This window comes from Ostrea edulis, chromosome 7, assembly GCF_947568905.1.
Source record: "Ostrea edulis chromosome 7, xbOstEdul1.1, whole genome shotgun sequence".
NCBI classification, from domain to species: Eukaryota; Metazoa; Mollusca; class Bivalvia; order Ostreida; family Ostreidae; genus Ostrea; species Ostrea edulis.
Genome location: NC_079170.1, coordinates 16,144,079 through 16,163,065, shown reverse-complemented (window position 1 = coordinate 16,163,065; position 18,987 = coordinate 16,144,079). Strand labels below are relative to the sequence as shown.

At 34.5% G+C, this 18,987-nt stretch overlaps 1 protein-coding gene across 1 annotated transcript in view; it reads right to left on the bottom strand.

The window, feature by feature from the left end:
* Nucleotides 1-15,914, bottom strand: part of LOC130047851 (C-type lectin mannose-binding isoform-like) — a 50,071-nt gene extending 34,157 nt beyond the window's left edge. Inside the window, exon 1 of the mRNA XM_056143489.1 lies at nt 15,594-15,914. Within this exon, the coding sequence (XP_055999464.1) occupies nt 15,594-15,849 (256 nt within the window). The 5' untranslated portion in view covers nt 15,850-15,914. The remainder of the gene's footprint in view (nt 1-15,593) is intronic.
* Nucleotides 15,915-18,987: the final 3,073 nt, after the last annotated feature.

The window sequence follows — 18,987 nt, the reverse complement described above, 5'->3', positions numbered from 1 at the left end:
AGATAACGAACAGTGATCAATCTCATAACTCCTACAAGCAATACCAAATAGATAGTTGGGCAAACACGGACCCCTGGACACACCAGAGGTGGGATCAGGTGCCTAGGAGGAGTAAGCATTCCATATGATTTGATGTAATTCATGATTAGATATGTGTGTGTGTTATTTTGAATATCCTGTCTTGTCTTGTCTTGTCTTCTGTGTATGTCACACTGTAGATAATTTGTGAGCAAATCTTTGTAGATACATTGAACCTAGACAAAGCAATCAAACAATGACTTTTAGTTATTATTACTTGTGTAAAAGGCTCTATAAACTGCTTGATCAGTCCTTATTTTAATGAAATTAAAAATTCTGAAACAACAAACTCAAAAAAAGTTTTACAGGGATGGTTCCTGGTCAAGATACCTGGAGCAGATGAGTAATTGGGTACAAAACAATGTCTAATTTGACTCCATGAAAAAAAAAATAACTTGGAAATGTGCCTTACGGATTTAGTAAATTAAAACCTTGATCTAATGGTTTCTATAAGCTATTGAATAGAGTATAACTGCATATCAACTGTGACCCCATTGCTGTACATATTACTACTTTTCAGGTTTATATCCAAAAACATTCTTGTGTGGGGTATAAGTACCTGAATATTAAGTGAATGGAATCCTTTCCTGTTGATGAAATCTCCTTCCTTTTCACTTGGTGCTTTGATCTTGATCTGAGTGCCATCCACGCAGCCAACAACGCTCGGAAACCCTATCAAATGCGAAGACTTAAAGGCACATTGTTCATTTCCGATAGTGATATACTTGTACAATATACCTTACCAATTTAGTTTCTACTTATTGCTTCGGAAAAGGGGGATGTAAGCAGCCAATACAACGAAGTTTAAATGTAGAAGTAGGACTTTGACAAGAATAATAGCCACAAAAGTGAAGCTTTATAAGTAACACACCGTCAAGGCTGTTGTATACATGTGCAATGCAAAACAGAGGAAAATCGGATTACAACTTTTTCTTTTTAATTAATCAAAAATACTTATCCTCGAGGACATCTACAGCTGTATAGGAACACTGAATGTGTGAACTAGATAAACATATGATAGAAGCTGAATGCATTGTCACGTTGAATCGTTGTGTGAACTCTATGTGTAATAATCCCCGTGTACATAGCACACAAACAAAAAGGAAAATAACCCGACCAGGGTAATTCACTCACCCGAGAGAAAAATATCTTGGTCTTATTATTTATTTCCTTATGTACGTGTTTATCCACTACAAACTGATATCGTGAAATATTTGTAATACCTTAAAATTAGCTTTAAAACGAAATATAATAACACACACACACACACACACACACACACACACACACACACACACACATACAAACATACATACATACATACATATATATATATATATATATATATATATATATATATATATATATATATATCAAACCTTAACATAGCAGTGCTGAAATTAATCTAACCCTGAAATAGACTGGTTCCCCTACGAAATACTCAAATTAATGCAATGCTTACCTGCAACCTCAAAAAAAGTACATTTGTACGAATCCAAGTTGACTGGGAAATTGATAAAGCGCGCAACCATGGATGATAACAAACGGCATATCACCCGAGCAGCTCTCCCTGTCGCTGACTTTGAAATCCCAAGAGACTCTACCACAATGTTGTAAAACGAGCCAGTGGCGAGAAATCTCAGGGCGGCGAGGACTTGTAGCAAATGGGGTAGGGAACAATTTCGATGGAACTGTCTCTGTATATCATCAAATACTAAGCCAACAATCCACAGAATTGTATCTGGACGAAACCGGAACCGAATGAAAACTTCATCACCTTCCAAATCCTCTAGGGGATTGGATCTATCTTGAAAAATCCGGGGACGGGGCGCTCTCCTTCTCCTACGGATGATGTTATACCGATTCAATCGGGCAACTGCGGAAGCCATATTGAAAGTGAGAAAAAAACACGGAGTTGAGACACCTTTCCATCGATCTAACTTTCTGAGCTCATAAGTGAGATCAAACTAGAAATATGAGATTATGACTGAGACGAAATTTTTTTATGGCACACCAAACTTGAGACTGAGACCAAACTCTGAGACGGTCTCAGACTTTGGTCTCAAAAGTGAGCTAGCTAAATTTTATGGCCCCGGAGTTTGATCCTTGACTCTACACGTGCTCTGTAGCAGACGATATTTTGAACAAGGAGACTGGCATGATCAGGTAAACGGAGTTATTCGCAGTCAAAATCAGTGTGCCAAGAACGGCTTAATAATCGGTATGAAACACGTCGGACAACATTTGACCCAATGCGAGGTTGTACTGACGACCTAGATCGTTATAACGACCATAATCGTCCACTTCTGCTTCATACTTAGATATTCTATTGAAAGTAGACATTAACGGCAACCTGACAACTCAACTGTATGACAAACGGGATGATTTCAGCTTCTCCATCGTCAACTTTCTATATTTATGTAGCAAAATTCCATAGTCACCCGCATAAGTGTTTATATCTCTCAGCTGATTCGATATGCAAGAGCTTTTTCTGCGTATGGTCAGTTTCTAATTCGAGACAAGCTACTGACAAACAAGTCGATGGTGCAGGGGTTTCAACAATCCCGTTTAAAATCAGCATTTCGCAAATTATATAGTCGTGATAACAGTCTAGTTTGTTAGTACAACCTAGCATTACGTCAATTGCTGTCTGACGTGTTTCATACCGATTGTTAGGCCGTTCTATGTACACTGATTTTGCCTACGAACACCTGTGTATACCTGATCAAGATATAGGGCTCGGGGTATGACCTGTCGACAGGGGATGCTTACTCCTCCTAGGCATCTAATCCCAACTCAAGTTTAGCCCTGATTCAGAGTTTTGGGGCCAAATTTAAAACTTCATGAGAGTTTATATCATCCCACCTCCGGTGTATCCAGGGGTCCGTGTTTGCCCAACTATCTATTTTGTATTGCTTATAGGAGTTATGAGATCGTTCACTGTTTACTATCTTCACCTATGATTAAGTCTTCTAATCTTACATTCCTGATGTCAATGTCTAAAAAAAGTAGATAATTCTTGCTGATCAATAATAGAATGATCATGTAACTGCTGACTACAAAATGAAATGAAATTAATAGATTTAATAATTATTTTTATCTTATTAAGAAACATCTAATCTGCTAATGGTACAGGAATTACTCATACAAAGTTTTGATAGATGCTTACATGTATCTTGTAATGGCACTTACATATTTGCTTACTGTCCAGTGATGTTATGAAAGAGGGGCAAATTAGATAATGATATAGTACTCATGGATATGAATTAACATCACCAAGACATTAGACACCTTTAATGCTAGCTGTGCACTTCTAGTTTTGATATTCAGCCAATCTTCACAGTTAGAAGTACCGTGCTTACAGACGTAATGGCATCACAATAACATTGTAAAATGCGTAACTCAATCGAAACATTTCCATTGAAAGCTTTTTAAACCTAATCACCGAGAGCATAACATTTTCAAACAAACACTTATAATGTTAAATGAAATTTGAAGGTAATTCAAGGACGCAAACAAGCTAAGAAAATTTCTAAACATTCATCTCCATGTTTCACGAATTTCTACATTCACTTCGTAAAAAGTGAAATAACTTATCTTAATCATAAATATACTTAAAATACGCATTACAGTTAGGAGGCAGGGTGATTTTAATAAAAAACACATATTTTCGCAAAGGTTTAATTTTAAGATCATTTTATTTTCTTTATTGAAAATACACAGCTAGGTACTTCGTTACTAGCTTGAACATACGGATGTATATTTTATAGCTGGGGAAAAAATTAGAAATTCATTTTAAAATTAAAGGTATAGGGTCTAAGATATTGGTAAAACTTTGCATGATCTTAAAAGGTGGCAAAATTAAAGATCATCGCTAGAAAATCACAGAAACTTCTTCAGAATGTTTAAAAACACATTGGATAATATAGTAATTACGAAATAATTACCTGTTCTCATTTGCCTAAACTGGTAGCCTGTTGACTTCGCATATCTTATGTTTGTCTGTAGTCACCAATCATTGGGGTACCAGTTTGATATATTGTCCTCCAGACAAACATTTTATTAAATGCTAAAACGTCAAATTGACTTCAATTTCAAAGCGCTGCAGATATTGATAACTCATAATCAATACTGCATTTTTTTTAAAGTTCTTCTTGCAAAATATTGTGATGTCATTTTTTAGATAAAAGAGAGACCCTATGCCTTTAAGGATTATCTCCCTTATCCATACATCTGATCCTTAGATGAATTTGGTTCCAGTTTTTGTCACTGGCTTTCCTTTTAGCTCTTAAAAGATTATTGTTATTTCGAATTTTCAAAATTTCGACTTGAGCATCACTAAAAAGACATTATTTCTCGAAATGCACATCTGGTGCATCAAATTTGGTACCGTATAAGTTTTACATTACGACCCCTTGGTCGAGGCCTCTGTCACATATACGGTGTACATGTTTATATAGTATGTTTTCAGTTATCCTGAAGAGGACCTCGCTAGTCAAACACCCTTCAGAGAACCCAACAATACCTGTATTTATTCACCTGAGTTTAGGATTTCACTCTCTTTGGACGGTGTTCCACGCATTACAGTAGCACGGGTTCCTGCAAATTCTCTTTTTGTCAAACTCCTAAGTTTAAATTAGAAATTCGTAACAGACACGACTTCTGAAGTGAGTAAAACATTTTACTTTTACATTTTCTCTTTGTTAATTTTACGGTCCTGGGATAACTGTTGTTTCAAAGTGTTAATAACTATGTTTGATAACTTATTTTGTTTGTATAGTGTTTATTTACACTGCATGAAATTTGGCGTTTACAGATATTATATTTCATTAAACTTATATTATTCGTGAAGTTTCAGATTTGATTCGAGTTTACAGTAAATTTATACGTGTCCGTAAAATGAAATTTAATTTCCAATTTTATTCCATGTATAATGCAGATTTAATGTTAGTAAATTTCATTTATAATATGAATTTAATAACCATTTTAAATTTTATCCCATATGACACAAATGTATACGTTTCTATCAAATATGTATGGTTTCAAGTAGATCTTATACACGCGCACTGCTTGTACAATATTCATATTCTACTGTCCAGACAGTCCGACCTGCACTACGCAAATGTTGCGCATAAGTTACATGTACCCCCGCTTGATAAATACAAGAATTTAAGATATTAAATACTACAGAATGTATATATGAACTATACACAATATAAACGAGTATTCAAACCCTGTTGTCAGTTTATAATTCTAGCAAGAATCCAAGTACAGATTTTCTATATCAATTTCATAATGAACAGGCCTTGGTTTCAGTGTTTATTTGCAATGTGTGTTATTCCCCCGTGCAACCGATCAAGAGGAGATACGTGCTCCTGATTCAATAAGCACCCGCCCTTACCTCTGTTGTGTCCAGAGGAACACGTTTGCCCTACTCTTAGTACTCTTTGTGGATTTATGAGAATAATCACTGTTCATTACATTCACTTTTTCATGCACCATATGCTTTAGCAATGGGTTCAGCATTAGCGTTCATATTCCTCAAAAATGTTCACCCTGTTAGTAATAATCACATCACAACAAGTATAAACAATGGTTTACTGCACATTTCAATAGTTTTTAAAAGTATATATATCATAAGTATAAATTACAAGTGTAAATGTTCAAATGAAATCATTTGAAAAGTTTTGTATTGATATTAAAAATTCCAAGAATACATCCTTCCATTCAACTGGCAAAGGACGAAACATCCTTACGAGAGACACTAATTAGTTAACTGGCGCATGCCGAAACATCCTTTCGAGAGACATTAATTAATAAAAACCGCCGTAGGACGAAACATCCTTCCGAGAGACATTTGTCAACCGGCGCAGAATGAAACATCCTTCCGAGAGATATTTATCATCTGGTGCAGGACGAAACATCCTTCCAGAGATATTAGTTAACCGGCGGATGACTATACATGAACATCTTCAAACATTACATTGTCATTTACCACAAAATGACAAAACTAACTTAAAAAATCTTTCAAGTATTTGCTAAACAAGTATACCTTACTGAAATGAACATACTTCATGTACATTGTGAAATGTTGCTTTAAAACATCATATATTCACATCTTTGATATTGGGACAAATGTAAGAAACATCTTTATTCTGAACCCTTCCATCTGCACAAATATATTTACAGATGATTCTCCGTACAGGAATAAATGCAGATGGTCCAAAAGTGTCATATAGGTCAAGAGGTATATTTATTTATTAATCTGGTCTACAGGGAGGATAAACAATTCTAACAATTAAACATTATAACTACATGATACCATACAAATGTATATCCTTTGTGCATATGATCTTATAAGGATTTCTATATTGACATTGGTCTGGACATTCCTCATAATAATACCGATGGCAAATGCACTGCACAACAAGTATGCCATATATGGGAAGTAAATTGAAACAGTATAAAATATTGTCCCGAACACAGAGGGTACCAAGGGTAGTGCCTGTGCTAACTGCCAAGTCAATCAGACTGGAAAGCTTGTACATGTACCCTAAGTATTCGAGACAGCTTATTTATAGTAAATAGGCATGCATGTGACTCGAAAATGAACTAATGGACACAAATAATTCGTAAATTACTTCTCTTCATTTATTTTGATTTGAACCTATTCTATTGTATAATAGAGCTACATACAAATGGATTGGATACGTATAAGTCCTTGCAATTTAATGATCCTCTCCAATATACTTCAACATAATGCGTCTATAAACTAGAAGACTGCCATTTATTTTAATATTGTATGTATCACCAGCTGTACATAGCACTGCACCATGAGTCTCCTTTATTATCCCCCACAATATTTATTGTGAGAGGGGAAAAGTATCAACAGGACTGATTCGATTGATTTAATACTTCACATTTAGTTTTATAATCAAGGGTAGGACAAACCAACTAATATTCTTTCGCAACAAATTTTTGTGAAATTCGAGAGAACTTTAATGTGACAAATATTTCTCTTCATATTCTGTCCTTCATTTGCAAATACAAAATGGTTACCAGTATCATACAGCAATTTATATATTTATGAAAGTGTTTCACTAAGCTTGCATCTATTTTTTTATACAATGAAATCATACAATATTTATCCTGATTGAAAAAAACAATTGATGATCTGGCAAAGGAAGTTAAAGAAATTAAGAAGCAGACAAAACAAATACCCGAAAAGACCCGAAAACAAGAGTCCAGCCTCTTTGTACCTCCACACATAAGAGTAAGTGTGTATATATATACATGATACCAGTACTTTTATAACAGAATAGAGGTTAGAGCTAAGGGAAAGTCGTTACAGTAGGAAAACCAGTTTTATACTAGCCCAGATAGCATGACTATATTGGGCCAACGTTGGTAAATGGTTATATTGTTGGCCGATGGTTGGCGTTGGGCATACAACGTTGGCACAATGTTGGCCCAATGCTAACATGCTGCTTTTTACTTTTCGTCACACTTAAGTCGGGAAGACAATGTTGGCCCAACAACGGCGCTATGTTAGCAATGTGCGCCCTAGAGTATTTTTTTTTTACGTTGGAATAGTTGTGTTGGGCCAACGTTGGCCCAACGCTGGAAATGTACTTGATACCTGACATTAAACAGGATATCGTCATACATTTATTTTAAAAATCGCATATAATAGTTACGATAAATTACCACGTAAAAAATATTTTAAATACATATATATGTGATATCACAATGATTGGATATCTTTTATAAATATGCTAGAACATGAAATAAGTGGGGGTTGGGGTTGGCTTAAAATTAAAGAAATGAAAAGACGCCAAACACTTAACCTGTAAAATCTTTGAAACATTGATTATATAATTTCGCTAAAGTGCCGATTTTAGGGGGCACATTCTGAGATAAGAGAAAGTTTCTCTGTTTAAGAAATTAGGTCAACATCATCAGTGCTTCTCACAGCAGGAGACTGGCCAGTTTCCTTGGTAACTGCGAAATCTAATATATCGAGATGGTCAGCACGTGTATCCATTTCACAAATTTCGCATTTGAGGTGCTTAATTGGTGCACACGGATATTTTTGTTGGATTAAAGAAATTTGGATATACTACTTCGCAAGACAATATGTAAGTACATCTTGTTATTCAATGTGTGATTTTTCTAACTTTTTTTTTACTGAAATACACGTTCCGGGCTGTATCTACAGTATATATATATATATATATATATATATATATATATATATATATTACATAATGTCAGGCTTACATTCAAAAGAACGTATTTACATATTTTTTTTTAATATGATGTACAATTCCAAAGAATGAATTATACTTTACTTATACTGTTTTCCGAAGTAAATCATTAAGAATGTCCCAATTTTCCAATTTTACTACTTTCGTCTTTTTCCGCCTCACCTTTTAAGATATCACGTGATTTGCCGGTCACATGATTTAGTAATGGATATACTACTTCGCAAGACAATATGTAAGTACATCTTGTTATTCAATGTGTGATTTTTCTAACTTTTTTTTTTACTGAAATACACGTTCCGGGCTGTATCTACAGTATATATATATATATATATATATATATATATATATATATATATATATTACATAATGTCAGGCTTACATTCAAAAGAACGTATTTACATATTTTTTTTTAATATGATGTACAATTCCAAAGAATGAATTATACTTTACTTATACTGTTTTCCGAAGTAAATCATTAAGAATGTCCCAATTTTCCAATTTTACTACTTTCGTCTTTTTCCGCCTCACCTTTTAAGATATCACGTGATTTGCCGGTCACATGATTTAGTAATGGCCGATGTTGATTTTTTTTTCTCACATATGTGAAATCTTCAATTTTTGAATGCATTTATCTTGTGCATGCGAGGGGGGGGGGGGGGGGCTGGAAAACTATTTGGCTGTCAAGTAAATTATAAGTTGTCATTTTGTCCCATTTCAAAATTGTAAAATATTGCTTTTCACCTCTCAGTTGTAAGTAATCAAAAGAAACTTGAGATAAATCAATCGCAATATATATGATGCTATATATCATGCTGTATTTATCTAAAGTAATAATGTATATAAGGCTAAGCCTTATTTCAAACTCGTGTACAGGGTTTGCGCTATGTTTAAAAATAAACGTTTGAGATTTTTTAAAACCAGAGTAACAAAGTGCTTGAATTTTTTAAAAAAAATCATTTTTTAATATTTTTATTGTCTTAATTGCACATGTATTATAAAACAGTGTACACAAAAGGCTTAAAAAGTGTTCTTTCATCGCAGGTCAATCTTTCCGTTTTGGTTTTTTTTTTTCCCACGCCACTGCATATTCAAATTTTTCAAAGACACTTTCTAAATTATTCATATTGGTTTTTTTTAAATCTATTTTGCTGACTATCTCTTTTCACAGAAAATGAACAAGTACTCAAGGGGTAAAGGGACGTCATATTGGTCAATTAGAAGACGTGTTCAACAAAGCAACATCAAGTTCTACAGTTTCACTATTTGACAAAAGCCCCACTAGCTCAGGTACTTACATGATATCATTCTGTGCTGATTCCATTTTTTTAAATAAATGATATCAAAACCATACATACATTTTGGACTAATTGCATGTCTGTCTTAATATACAGTAACAGAAAAGAAAATCCTAAACTGTTTGGAGAAACTTATGGCAAACGTGGAGGAAATAAAAGTACAGACCCACCTAAATACGCAGCTTCTGCAGGCCACAATCACAAAGATCGATAGACTTGAAAGCCGTCCTGCTCCTGGTACAGAGGAGCCCGACACTACACTGCAGTTAGATGTATGTTTTCCACTGGGAAAACAAGAAGATATACAGAAGCTGGAGGACCTCTTGCAGAGTAAAAACACGTGTAAAACTATGGTAGGTTACTGATCTTTTTTTTTTTATTATTGAAACATATACATGTATTTTTTTATTTAAAAAAAAAAAAACCTGCAAAATTATGTTCATCTTAAGATATTGTATTTTGAATTATCAATACATGGAATAGTATATACACTTGACTCTCTATCAATATTTACAATGTGCAGGTGAGATCATTATCAACTATTGGTGGTGAAAACACGAAAAGTTCAGTAAGGAGACTACTTTCCCACATGATCACCACAAAACTAGCAATAAACATGAACTGGATGGGAAAAAGGGGGAAAATTGCCTTCTCTTCACTGAAATTACTGGAAATATTGAAAGGTATGTAAAGTGTGTGTGTGTGTGTGTGTGTGAGAGAGAGAGAGAGAGAGAGAGAGAGAGAGAGAGAGAGAGAGAGAGAGAGAGATATTTCATGAACAATCTTTGAGAAATAAACACTTTTGATGAACATTCTTTTATCTATTTTAATCAGAAACAGTGAGGAAGAATCGCCTCTGTGCTAATGCAACAGATCTAGACGTGGAAATTTTCAACGTGGCAAAAGACTGGTTTCGCTTTGCTTGTGATAGAGATGGGGGACGAAGGAGAAGGGCAGAGGAAAAGAAACTTCAAATTCAAATTCAAGCGGAACAGAATGAGAGTGAGCTTGAGGATGAGACCAATAAATGAATAGATTCTTTGTAACACGCGTATTACCGCTCTTAATACTTACATGTAATAGAATATGAACAATTTCCTTGTTAATTTTGTAATTGTATCGGATACCTTCTTTTTCATTTGTGTAACTGAATTTTTTAACTCTTTTAAAGTAATACACTAAACATTAATAAAATATTAGGCAAATGAAGATCCCTTTCAATTTGAATAGTTATTAACTTTGTTGTTGCAGAGTTCTGAGACTTCATTTTTATATTTAATATTTTATGTCATTCCGTATAGAGTTATGGAACTTTTTAACTTTTTAATATGTACTTTTTATGTCATTCCTGCCTCTGAAATATATATTACAGGTCCTTTTCTGACTTGTCAGTTTTCTAGTTATTATGTACATATATCATGATACTTGTAGATGAATATATATTGCATATGTCATTAAGATTTGTTCATTTTGCTTTTCAAAGGAATAAGCTAAGAAAACATTACTTTTTCGGGAATAGTTTGTCTTCATTGAATCGACATGCTTCTCCCCATTAACTTTCACTGCTTTGTTAGAGAAAAGGTGTGTCAAAAGAGGAAAGAAGCAATGTTTAGGGCAGCCTACTGGGAAAATTCCAGGTTACATACCCATCAATGTGTGAAGTAGTTTTATATTATGCCAAGACAATCTTACATCATCACAGTGAAATGCTAGCTTTGTATCAAAATATATATTTTTATACCCCCCGCAAGTTGTGGGGGGGGGGGTTATACTGGAATCGGGTTGTCCGTCTGTCTGTCCGTCCGTCCGTCTGTAGACGCAATGGTTTCCGGACTCTAAAGCATTATCCTTTCCACCTACCGTCACCATATCATACACATGGACTACCCATGGGATGAAGATGTTCCCTATCGATTTTGGGGTCAAAAGGTCAAAGGTCAAGCGCACTGGACATCGAAGTAGCAATATGGTTTCCGGGCTCTAAAGCGTTATCCTTTCCACCTACAGTCACCATATCATACATATGGACTACCCATGGGATGAAGATGTTCCCTATCGATTTTGGGGTCAAAAGGTCAAAGGTCACGCGCACTGGACATCGAAGTAGCAATATGGTTCGGTTTGTCATGCCATTTGTTTTTTACACTCAGAAAAGAGGTAGTTTATACCTATTACCAACACCCTTTGGGAGATTGGGGTAAGCGGGGGGTATTCTTAGTGAGCATTGCTCACAGTACCTCTTGTTATATAATATTTCCTTTCATGAGTTTTATATGATTTTTGTGTGATAGCATAGTGTGTGTGTGTGTGTGTGTGTGTGTGTGTGTGTGTGTGTGTGTGTGTGTGTGTGTGTGTGTGTGTGTGTGTGTATCTAGTCATATTTACCTTCAATTTGTTTAGTAATGTAGTTTATACTCATGTGAGCGGTTGTTGGACTCGACATTGTGATAGGCTTTAATAGTATGATTGCATTGTATTGGATGGTATTTGTCTTCATTTCATACATTTCTTAAATGTCTGGGACATATTTCTGAATGTAATCCTTTTTGGTATTCCTGTATTATTTTGATATTTTTAATAGCAATATTTTTTTCACATTGTACCGTAATATTGTTCATTACATATAGTTTTTCTTATATATGAATTTACATCCCAGGCAAGATGTTATGTGAAATAAAAAAATGAAATAAAAATATTAATTATTCATGCCTTTTCTTTCTAAGGCAACTAATTCATGATAACTTTTGTGAATTTTCACAGAAAGAAGCTTACTATATAGCTCGCATGCTTATACCTATCTAAACTTCTCCTAAAGTGAAGTTTAACTCTAGCTTATATGGAAGCTTTATAGAGATGCAGAATAATTCTGCGAAACTCCAATTAAGTTTAATATGGATGCATTATACGCCAAATTTTGCGTAATTTGACGTTTAATATTGCTTACAGCTGTAAATGTGAAATTCAATGGAGGAAAATATGTGAAACTTCAAGTAAAATGAAGTTTAATATGGGTGGATTATACGCCAAACTTCGAGTATACTGACATTTAATATTGCTTAAATGTCAAATTTAATGGAGTAAAATATGAAAATACGTGAAACGGCAAGTAAAATGAAGTTTAATATGGGTGGATTATACGCCAAACTTCGAGTATACTAACGTTTAATATTGCTTAAATGTCAAATTTAATGGAGTATAAATATGAAAATACGTGAAACTTCAAGTAAAATGAAGTTTAATATGGGTGGATTATACGCCAAACTTCGAGTATACTGATGATTAATATTGCTTAAATATCAAATTTAATGGAGTATAAATATGAAAATACGTGAAACTTCAAGTAAAATGAAGTTTAATATGGGTGGATTATACGCCAAACTTCGAGTATATTGACGTTTAATATTGCTTAAATGTGAAATTTAATGGAGTAAAATAAGATGATTAAATTCTCAACTAGACGTAAAATGACGTTTAATTTTATTTAAACATGGCATTTACTTGGCATATAATCGACATTAAACGTCGTTAAATTTCGGCGTTTACGGAAAATTATACGCCACTGGATACGCAAAGTAAATTTGACATTTAATTTTCTATTAAATGTGCATTTTACGTTTAAATTTGACATTTAATTGGGGAATAATTGGTGTTTAATTTTATATTAAACGCAATTTTTCGTGCAGTGTTATTTAGGAAATAGTAGTGAGTAGAACGTATTCGTATGACTCTCGTATTTTTAATATCATAATTTGAATGCAATTCATACTGATTCTAAAGTGTGTAAGTTACAGTTCATATAGTTTTTCTAGTGAACTAAGTGTGTAATCTGTGAAGTAAGCATTTTTTGCTAGTTTACGTAATGCAGCGCTGCCTCATGTAATTACATAAGTTCTCCTAAGTATGGTGGATTATGTGAGTAATGACTTGTATAAATGTGTGTGTAACTTAATGTGTATTTATTGTGTATGTAGGTCCGGTGTGATGACTTATGATACTTGGTGTTCAACATAAACCAGACCAAATGTAAACATGCATTCTAGTAACGAATATCTGAGCCAACAATGGATAATGACTATGTACACTATGTCTGCAATATAAAGTGAAAACGTTTGAAATCTTGTTTTGATTGTTAATCCTGTAACAGCCTATGCTTGTGGGCCGTTAGTCCTCGGGGGTCTCTACGGCCCAGCAGCTAAGTACTTCGTTACTAGCCTGAAAATATGGATGCATATTTAATTGCTGGGATAAAATTAAGAAATTCATATCAAAATGAAGGATTATCTCCCTCATGCATAGCACTTATCCTTGGACGAATTTGGCTCCAGTTTTTTTGGCATTCTAGTTTTCCTTTTAGCTCTTACAAGTTTATTGTTATTTCGAATTTCCAAAATTTTGACTTCAGCATCACTGAAGATACTATTTGTCGAAATGCCATATTTTTGGTTCCGGGCACACATTTTTAGAAATGTGAATTCACCGTGGACCATCGTTACCATCGTTACCATGGTGAAAAGATTCAGTAACGCAGGGGTTCCAGATTTTTTAATATGCCTCATACTTTGAATGAAAGTAATTACTTTTCTCAAACACTCGTCTGTGCGTTCCGTGCGATGTGTGTTAGACAAAGAAAACTCTCATTTATGCTGGGGGTTTTTTCTTTTGAGAAAAATAAATAGACCAATCGCTTCAAAAATATATTGGGCATCCTCGAGTTAAAAATTGAAAATGAGAGATAAAGAGAGACTGAGAAACAGCCCGATTGTATATATCTATCTATTTATCTTTATGTCTGCCTGTCTGTCTGTACGACTGTCTGTCTGTCCGGCCATCCATTCATTTATCTTTATGTCACACGTTATTCGTTTGTTCCTATTTGCCTCTCATTAAAAAAATGTCCCCTTTTGAAATCTCAATATTATGTTACCAATTTGTAGAATTTTTTTATATTCATTTCTTGACCATATACGAATGCCAAAGTAGTTTCATATGTAATCCTTGCCTTACAGATTATAATTCAAATTGATATTAGTAAAAGAAGCAAAGATAACATAAGTCAACAGTTACGGCCAACCTTTATCTGGGTTTTCTTATCGTTTTTCTTTTTTTATGATTTCAGCTTCTCCATCGTCAACTTCCCACATTTATGTAGAATATTCCATTATCACCTGCATATGGTGTTTATATATCTCAACTGATTCGATATGCAAGAGCTTGTTCTGGGTATAGTCAGTTTTTAAATCGAGGTAAGCTACTGACAAACAAGTTGATGGTACAGGGATTTCAACAGTCTCGATTGAAGTCAGCATTTCGCAAATTCTATGGTCGTTATAACGATCTAGTTCGTCAATACAACCTCGCATTGGGTCAAATGCTGTCTGACGTGTTTCATACCGCTTGTTAAGCCATTGTTGGCACACTGATTTTGACTGCAGATAACTCCGTTTACCTGATCAGGATATGGGGCTCACGGCGGGTGTGACCGGTCAACAGGGGATGCTTACTCCTCCTAGGCACCTGATCCCACCTCTGGTGTGTCCAGGGGTCCGTGTTTGCCCAACTATCTATTTTGTATTGCTTGTAGGAGTTATGAGATTGATCACTGTTCGTTATCTTCACCTTGCATAGTTACCATCATCATTGTTCTTCTTCATTTAGGGATTGAAGTATGAAAAAGTTGCTGTGTATTGTTAATATTTCTTTATCTAGTAACGCATTTACAAAAACATAAAGCACGGGAGGATAACCTTTTATCAATACAAAATCAACGATAACAATTTTCATTTTAAAATTCAGCGTCATACATCTTAATTGGGATGTCTGTAATTGCAGTTACAGTTGCATCTTATCATATTGACCCAGTGACTATGTATCATGCATGGGGGCATTTTGATATGTGAATATTCAACAGCAAAGCAATAATTGTAATCGTCAACAAATAACAATTTGTATCTACCTGGCGGAATGAGCTTCATTAGTTTTATCTCTTCAATTAATTCCTCCATTGATGTCTTTAAAAAAGATTGTTCAGCTTCCAGAGTTTCTACTTTCACTTCTAAGTCTGCATTTCTTTGTTTAAAGAACGACAACTCCTTGTCACGTGTGTGTCCTTCCTTGTAAACACCATTCAATCTCCTCTCGAAAATGTAAGCAGCTCCCAACGTAAACGCTAGAAATACTCCTATAACACCGTATTTAACAGTGTCATCCATTTTAAGACTCCAAAATAATACCGTATGGTTTATTTATGGATCACTGAATGTGAAGCTTATCTATGGCCACTGTTATCTACCTGGAATTTACCTGGCCAAAAGATAAGGATGCTATGTGGAATTAGGGTAGTTTCGTCCCGATTACCTATTCGCACCGAGTCGATTCGCCCCTTTACCTGTTTGCGTTAAGTAGATTCGTCCTCAGTGGTTTCGTCCCACAGTACGTAATGGATGTTCATCTACAGCAACAGTGGTTGGGACGACTGATCAGTGCATACTCTCCTTTCACGATTAGCAATTCAATTGAAATTAACGAATGTAATATATTAATTTACCGACGTGCAAGTTATGTCCATGTTTATTATTATACCAACATTTAAAACCATAGAACACAAATCATAATGTTATACACCAGTCACGATGTCAACACAATGTAAAGGACATGTTTCCTGCAGACTTGAAAACTACATGTACCACTAGGGTCGTCCAACAACATTGATAATATTGTAAAGAACGCATACAAAATATTGGATTACTTGAATATCTAAAAAAAAAAAAAAAAAAAAAAAAAAATCTATAATTTCAGTTTCCAAGGATATTCTATCTCAAACATATGTAGTAATGCGTAGTATCTATATATGAATAAGCTGCTACAATATATACATGTATAAGTTTTGGGCTTCCAAAGTCTAGCGGTATGAAACACACGTCAGCTCTGGGGGAAGGCAAGGCAGCAACTGATTAATGTTTAGAAGTGTTAAAAGTTACAGAAATTCAAACCCTATCTAAGATACAGCATTGATTTCCACTACATTCTTCTCCATTTTATTTAAAATCATTGCATACTAAAACTCATTGAAATGTTTTGTGTTTTAACGACACACAATAAATAAAACTGATGTAAACAATCAGACTATGTACAAAATCCTACAGGTGTGTACAAAATGTAACTTAAATCAATGCAAGTGAGAAATTATCCCTAAAGTAATATGTTTCATTTTCACCATGAAGAAACAAACTCATCCCTGTATAGCTAAATATAAAAGATAGGTCCCAAAGAATTCTTCAAAATATTCTATTGTGAATGGTGAAGATAACGAACATGAAGCTTACAACTTAGAACAATTTAACAATGTAAACAGATGTTGGTCCTACCTAGGTGTTCTACATGCAATATGAATTTAATATGGATTTCATAATATACTGAAGGAAGCATCGAAAAATTTGACGTTTCCCTATTAGTACAGTGTGTGAATATGTCTTCCTACAGAATATATGAACTGGTTAATTTTGAGCTTGGTTACTGAATGTTACGTTTGTTTTAAATTTTACAGGTGGTCGAGGCCTTGGGGTATTTGAGTTAGCTGACGAATGACCCACTTCCGCAGCTACTGAGAGATTACAGCGCGATATCTGAATGTAAATGAATGTAGGGAAGGTTTTCTGGATCTTGATTAAAAACCGTTCCTTGCGCATTGTCCATTTTTTCCGCATTAATAGCATTCTCTTTGTTTCTGGGATATTGAAACTAATGGAGATGTACATCTTTGGCTTTTCGTCTCTGGTGATCTGTCTCTTTGTTGTCTATCTTCAGATAATATCTTAAAACAATTCTTTGATTAACCTTTCCTGTTCTTTCTGTTCATACTCTAAAGTTTCTGTTGACTTTGATGGTAGTGAACAGTTTTCTTTATGTGGATTTAGTTCCCCTGTTACAAATTCACAATCCTTCCTTTCTACTGTCTCATCAACATGGTCCAGGGTAACACTTTTCACTTCATTTTTGGCTTCAATATCCAGATTTTGATCAACAATGGCACATTTCATGAAAGGTGAAGATAACGAACAGGGATCAATCTCATAACTCCTATAACCAATACAAAATAGATAGTTGGGCAAACATGGACCCCTGTGTTTGATGGCTTTATTCAATGTTGTATTAATCTTTATCTAAAGTTACAATCACAGTTTTCCTGTCATTACAGCCCCAGGGAAATACATCAATTGTAACTGTGCTTTTGAAATAATCTGCTTAACTGCTGTAACCAATCGTAGCCAAAATTTGATCAATTGTTTCCCCTGAATACTGTTTTATATTTTGTAAATGTTGTTTGATACTATGTGACCAATCATTTTCTCTTAGAGTTTGAACAGTTTCTAAGCCTGAATTAAAGAATTTAGCCCTTTTTCTTAAACATTATATCTCATCTCCGAGCTTTTTATCGACATTATGATTTTGTGCATGTTCTATTTCTTTCCGGCTCTTACTAAACAGTTCATTTTTGTCATTCAACTCTCTTTTTATACCATCTATTTCTTTGATCAAGATCCCCGTGTCTTCAGCTAACCTAAAACTGTTTTAGCACTGCACACTCACTTTGTATGCCTTCAAAAACTATGTAAAACTGATACGGTACCAATTTTAATGCACCAGATGCGCATTTCGACAAATAATGTATCTTCAGTGATGCTCAACCGAAATGTTTGAAATCCGAAATAACTATGAAGTTTTAGAGCCAAATATAGCCAAAAACAGCGTGCCAAAAAACTGGAGCCAAATTTCTCCAAGGATAAGAGCTATGCATGAGGGAGATAATCCTTATTTTTGAAATGAATTTCTAAATTTTATAACAGCAATTAAATATATATCCGTATTTTCAAGCTAGTAACAAAGTACTTAGCTACTGGGCTGTAGAGACCCTCGGGGACTAACGGTCCACCAGCAGAGGCCTCGACCCAGGGGTCATAATGTAAAACTTATATTTCCTTAATCTCTAGCATCATCTCCCTTATCATCTATCTTTATTCATTTATCTTTGATTCTTAATTTACCCTGTAACACTCTTCTTTGAAATTTCAAACCCAATTTTTTTTTATCATGGCATATTCTGTATTTGCTTCATGAAAGTTGAAGATAATGAGCAGTGATCAATATCATAACTCCTATAGGAAATACAAAACAGAGAGTTGGGCAAACACGGACCCCTGGACACACCAGAGGTGCGATCGGGTTCTGTTGTTTGGTTTGTTAATTTCCACTGAGGTGCCATCAAGGGCTCCTACTGCAAATAGTATCTATGACCAATTTTTGGTCATAGTTTGTCATCCATCAATATTTGGTCATTTTATATAGGTTGA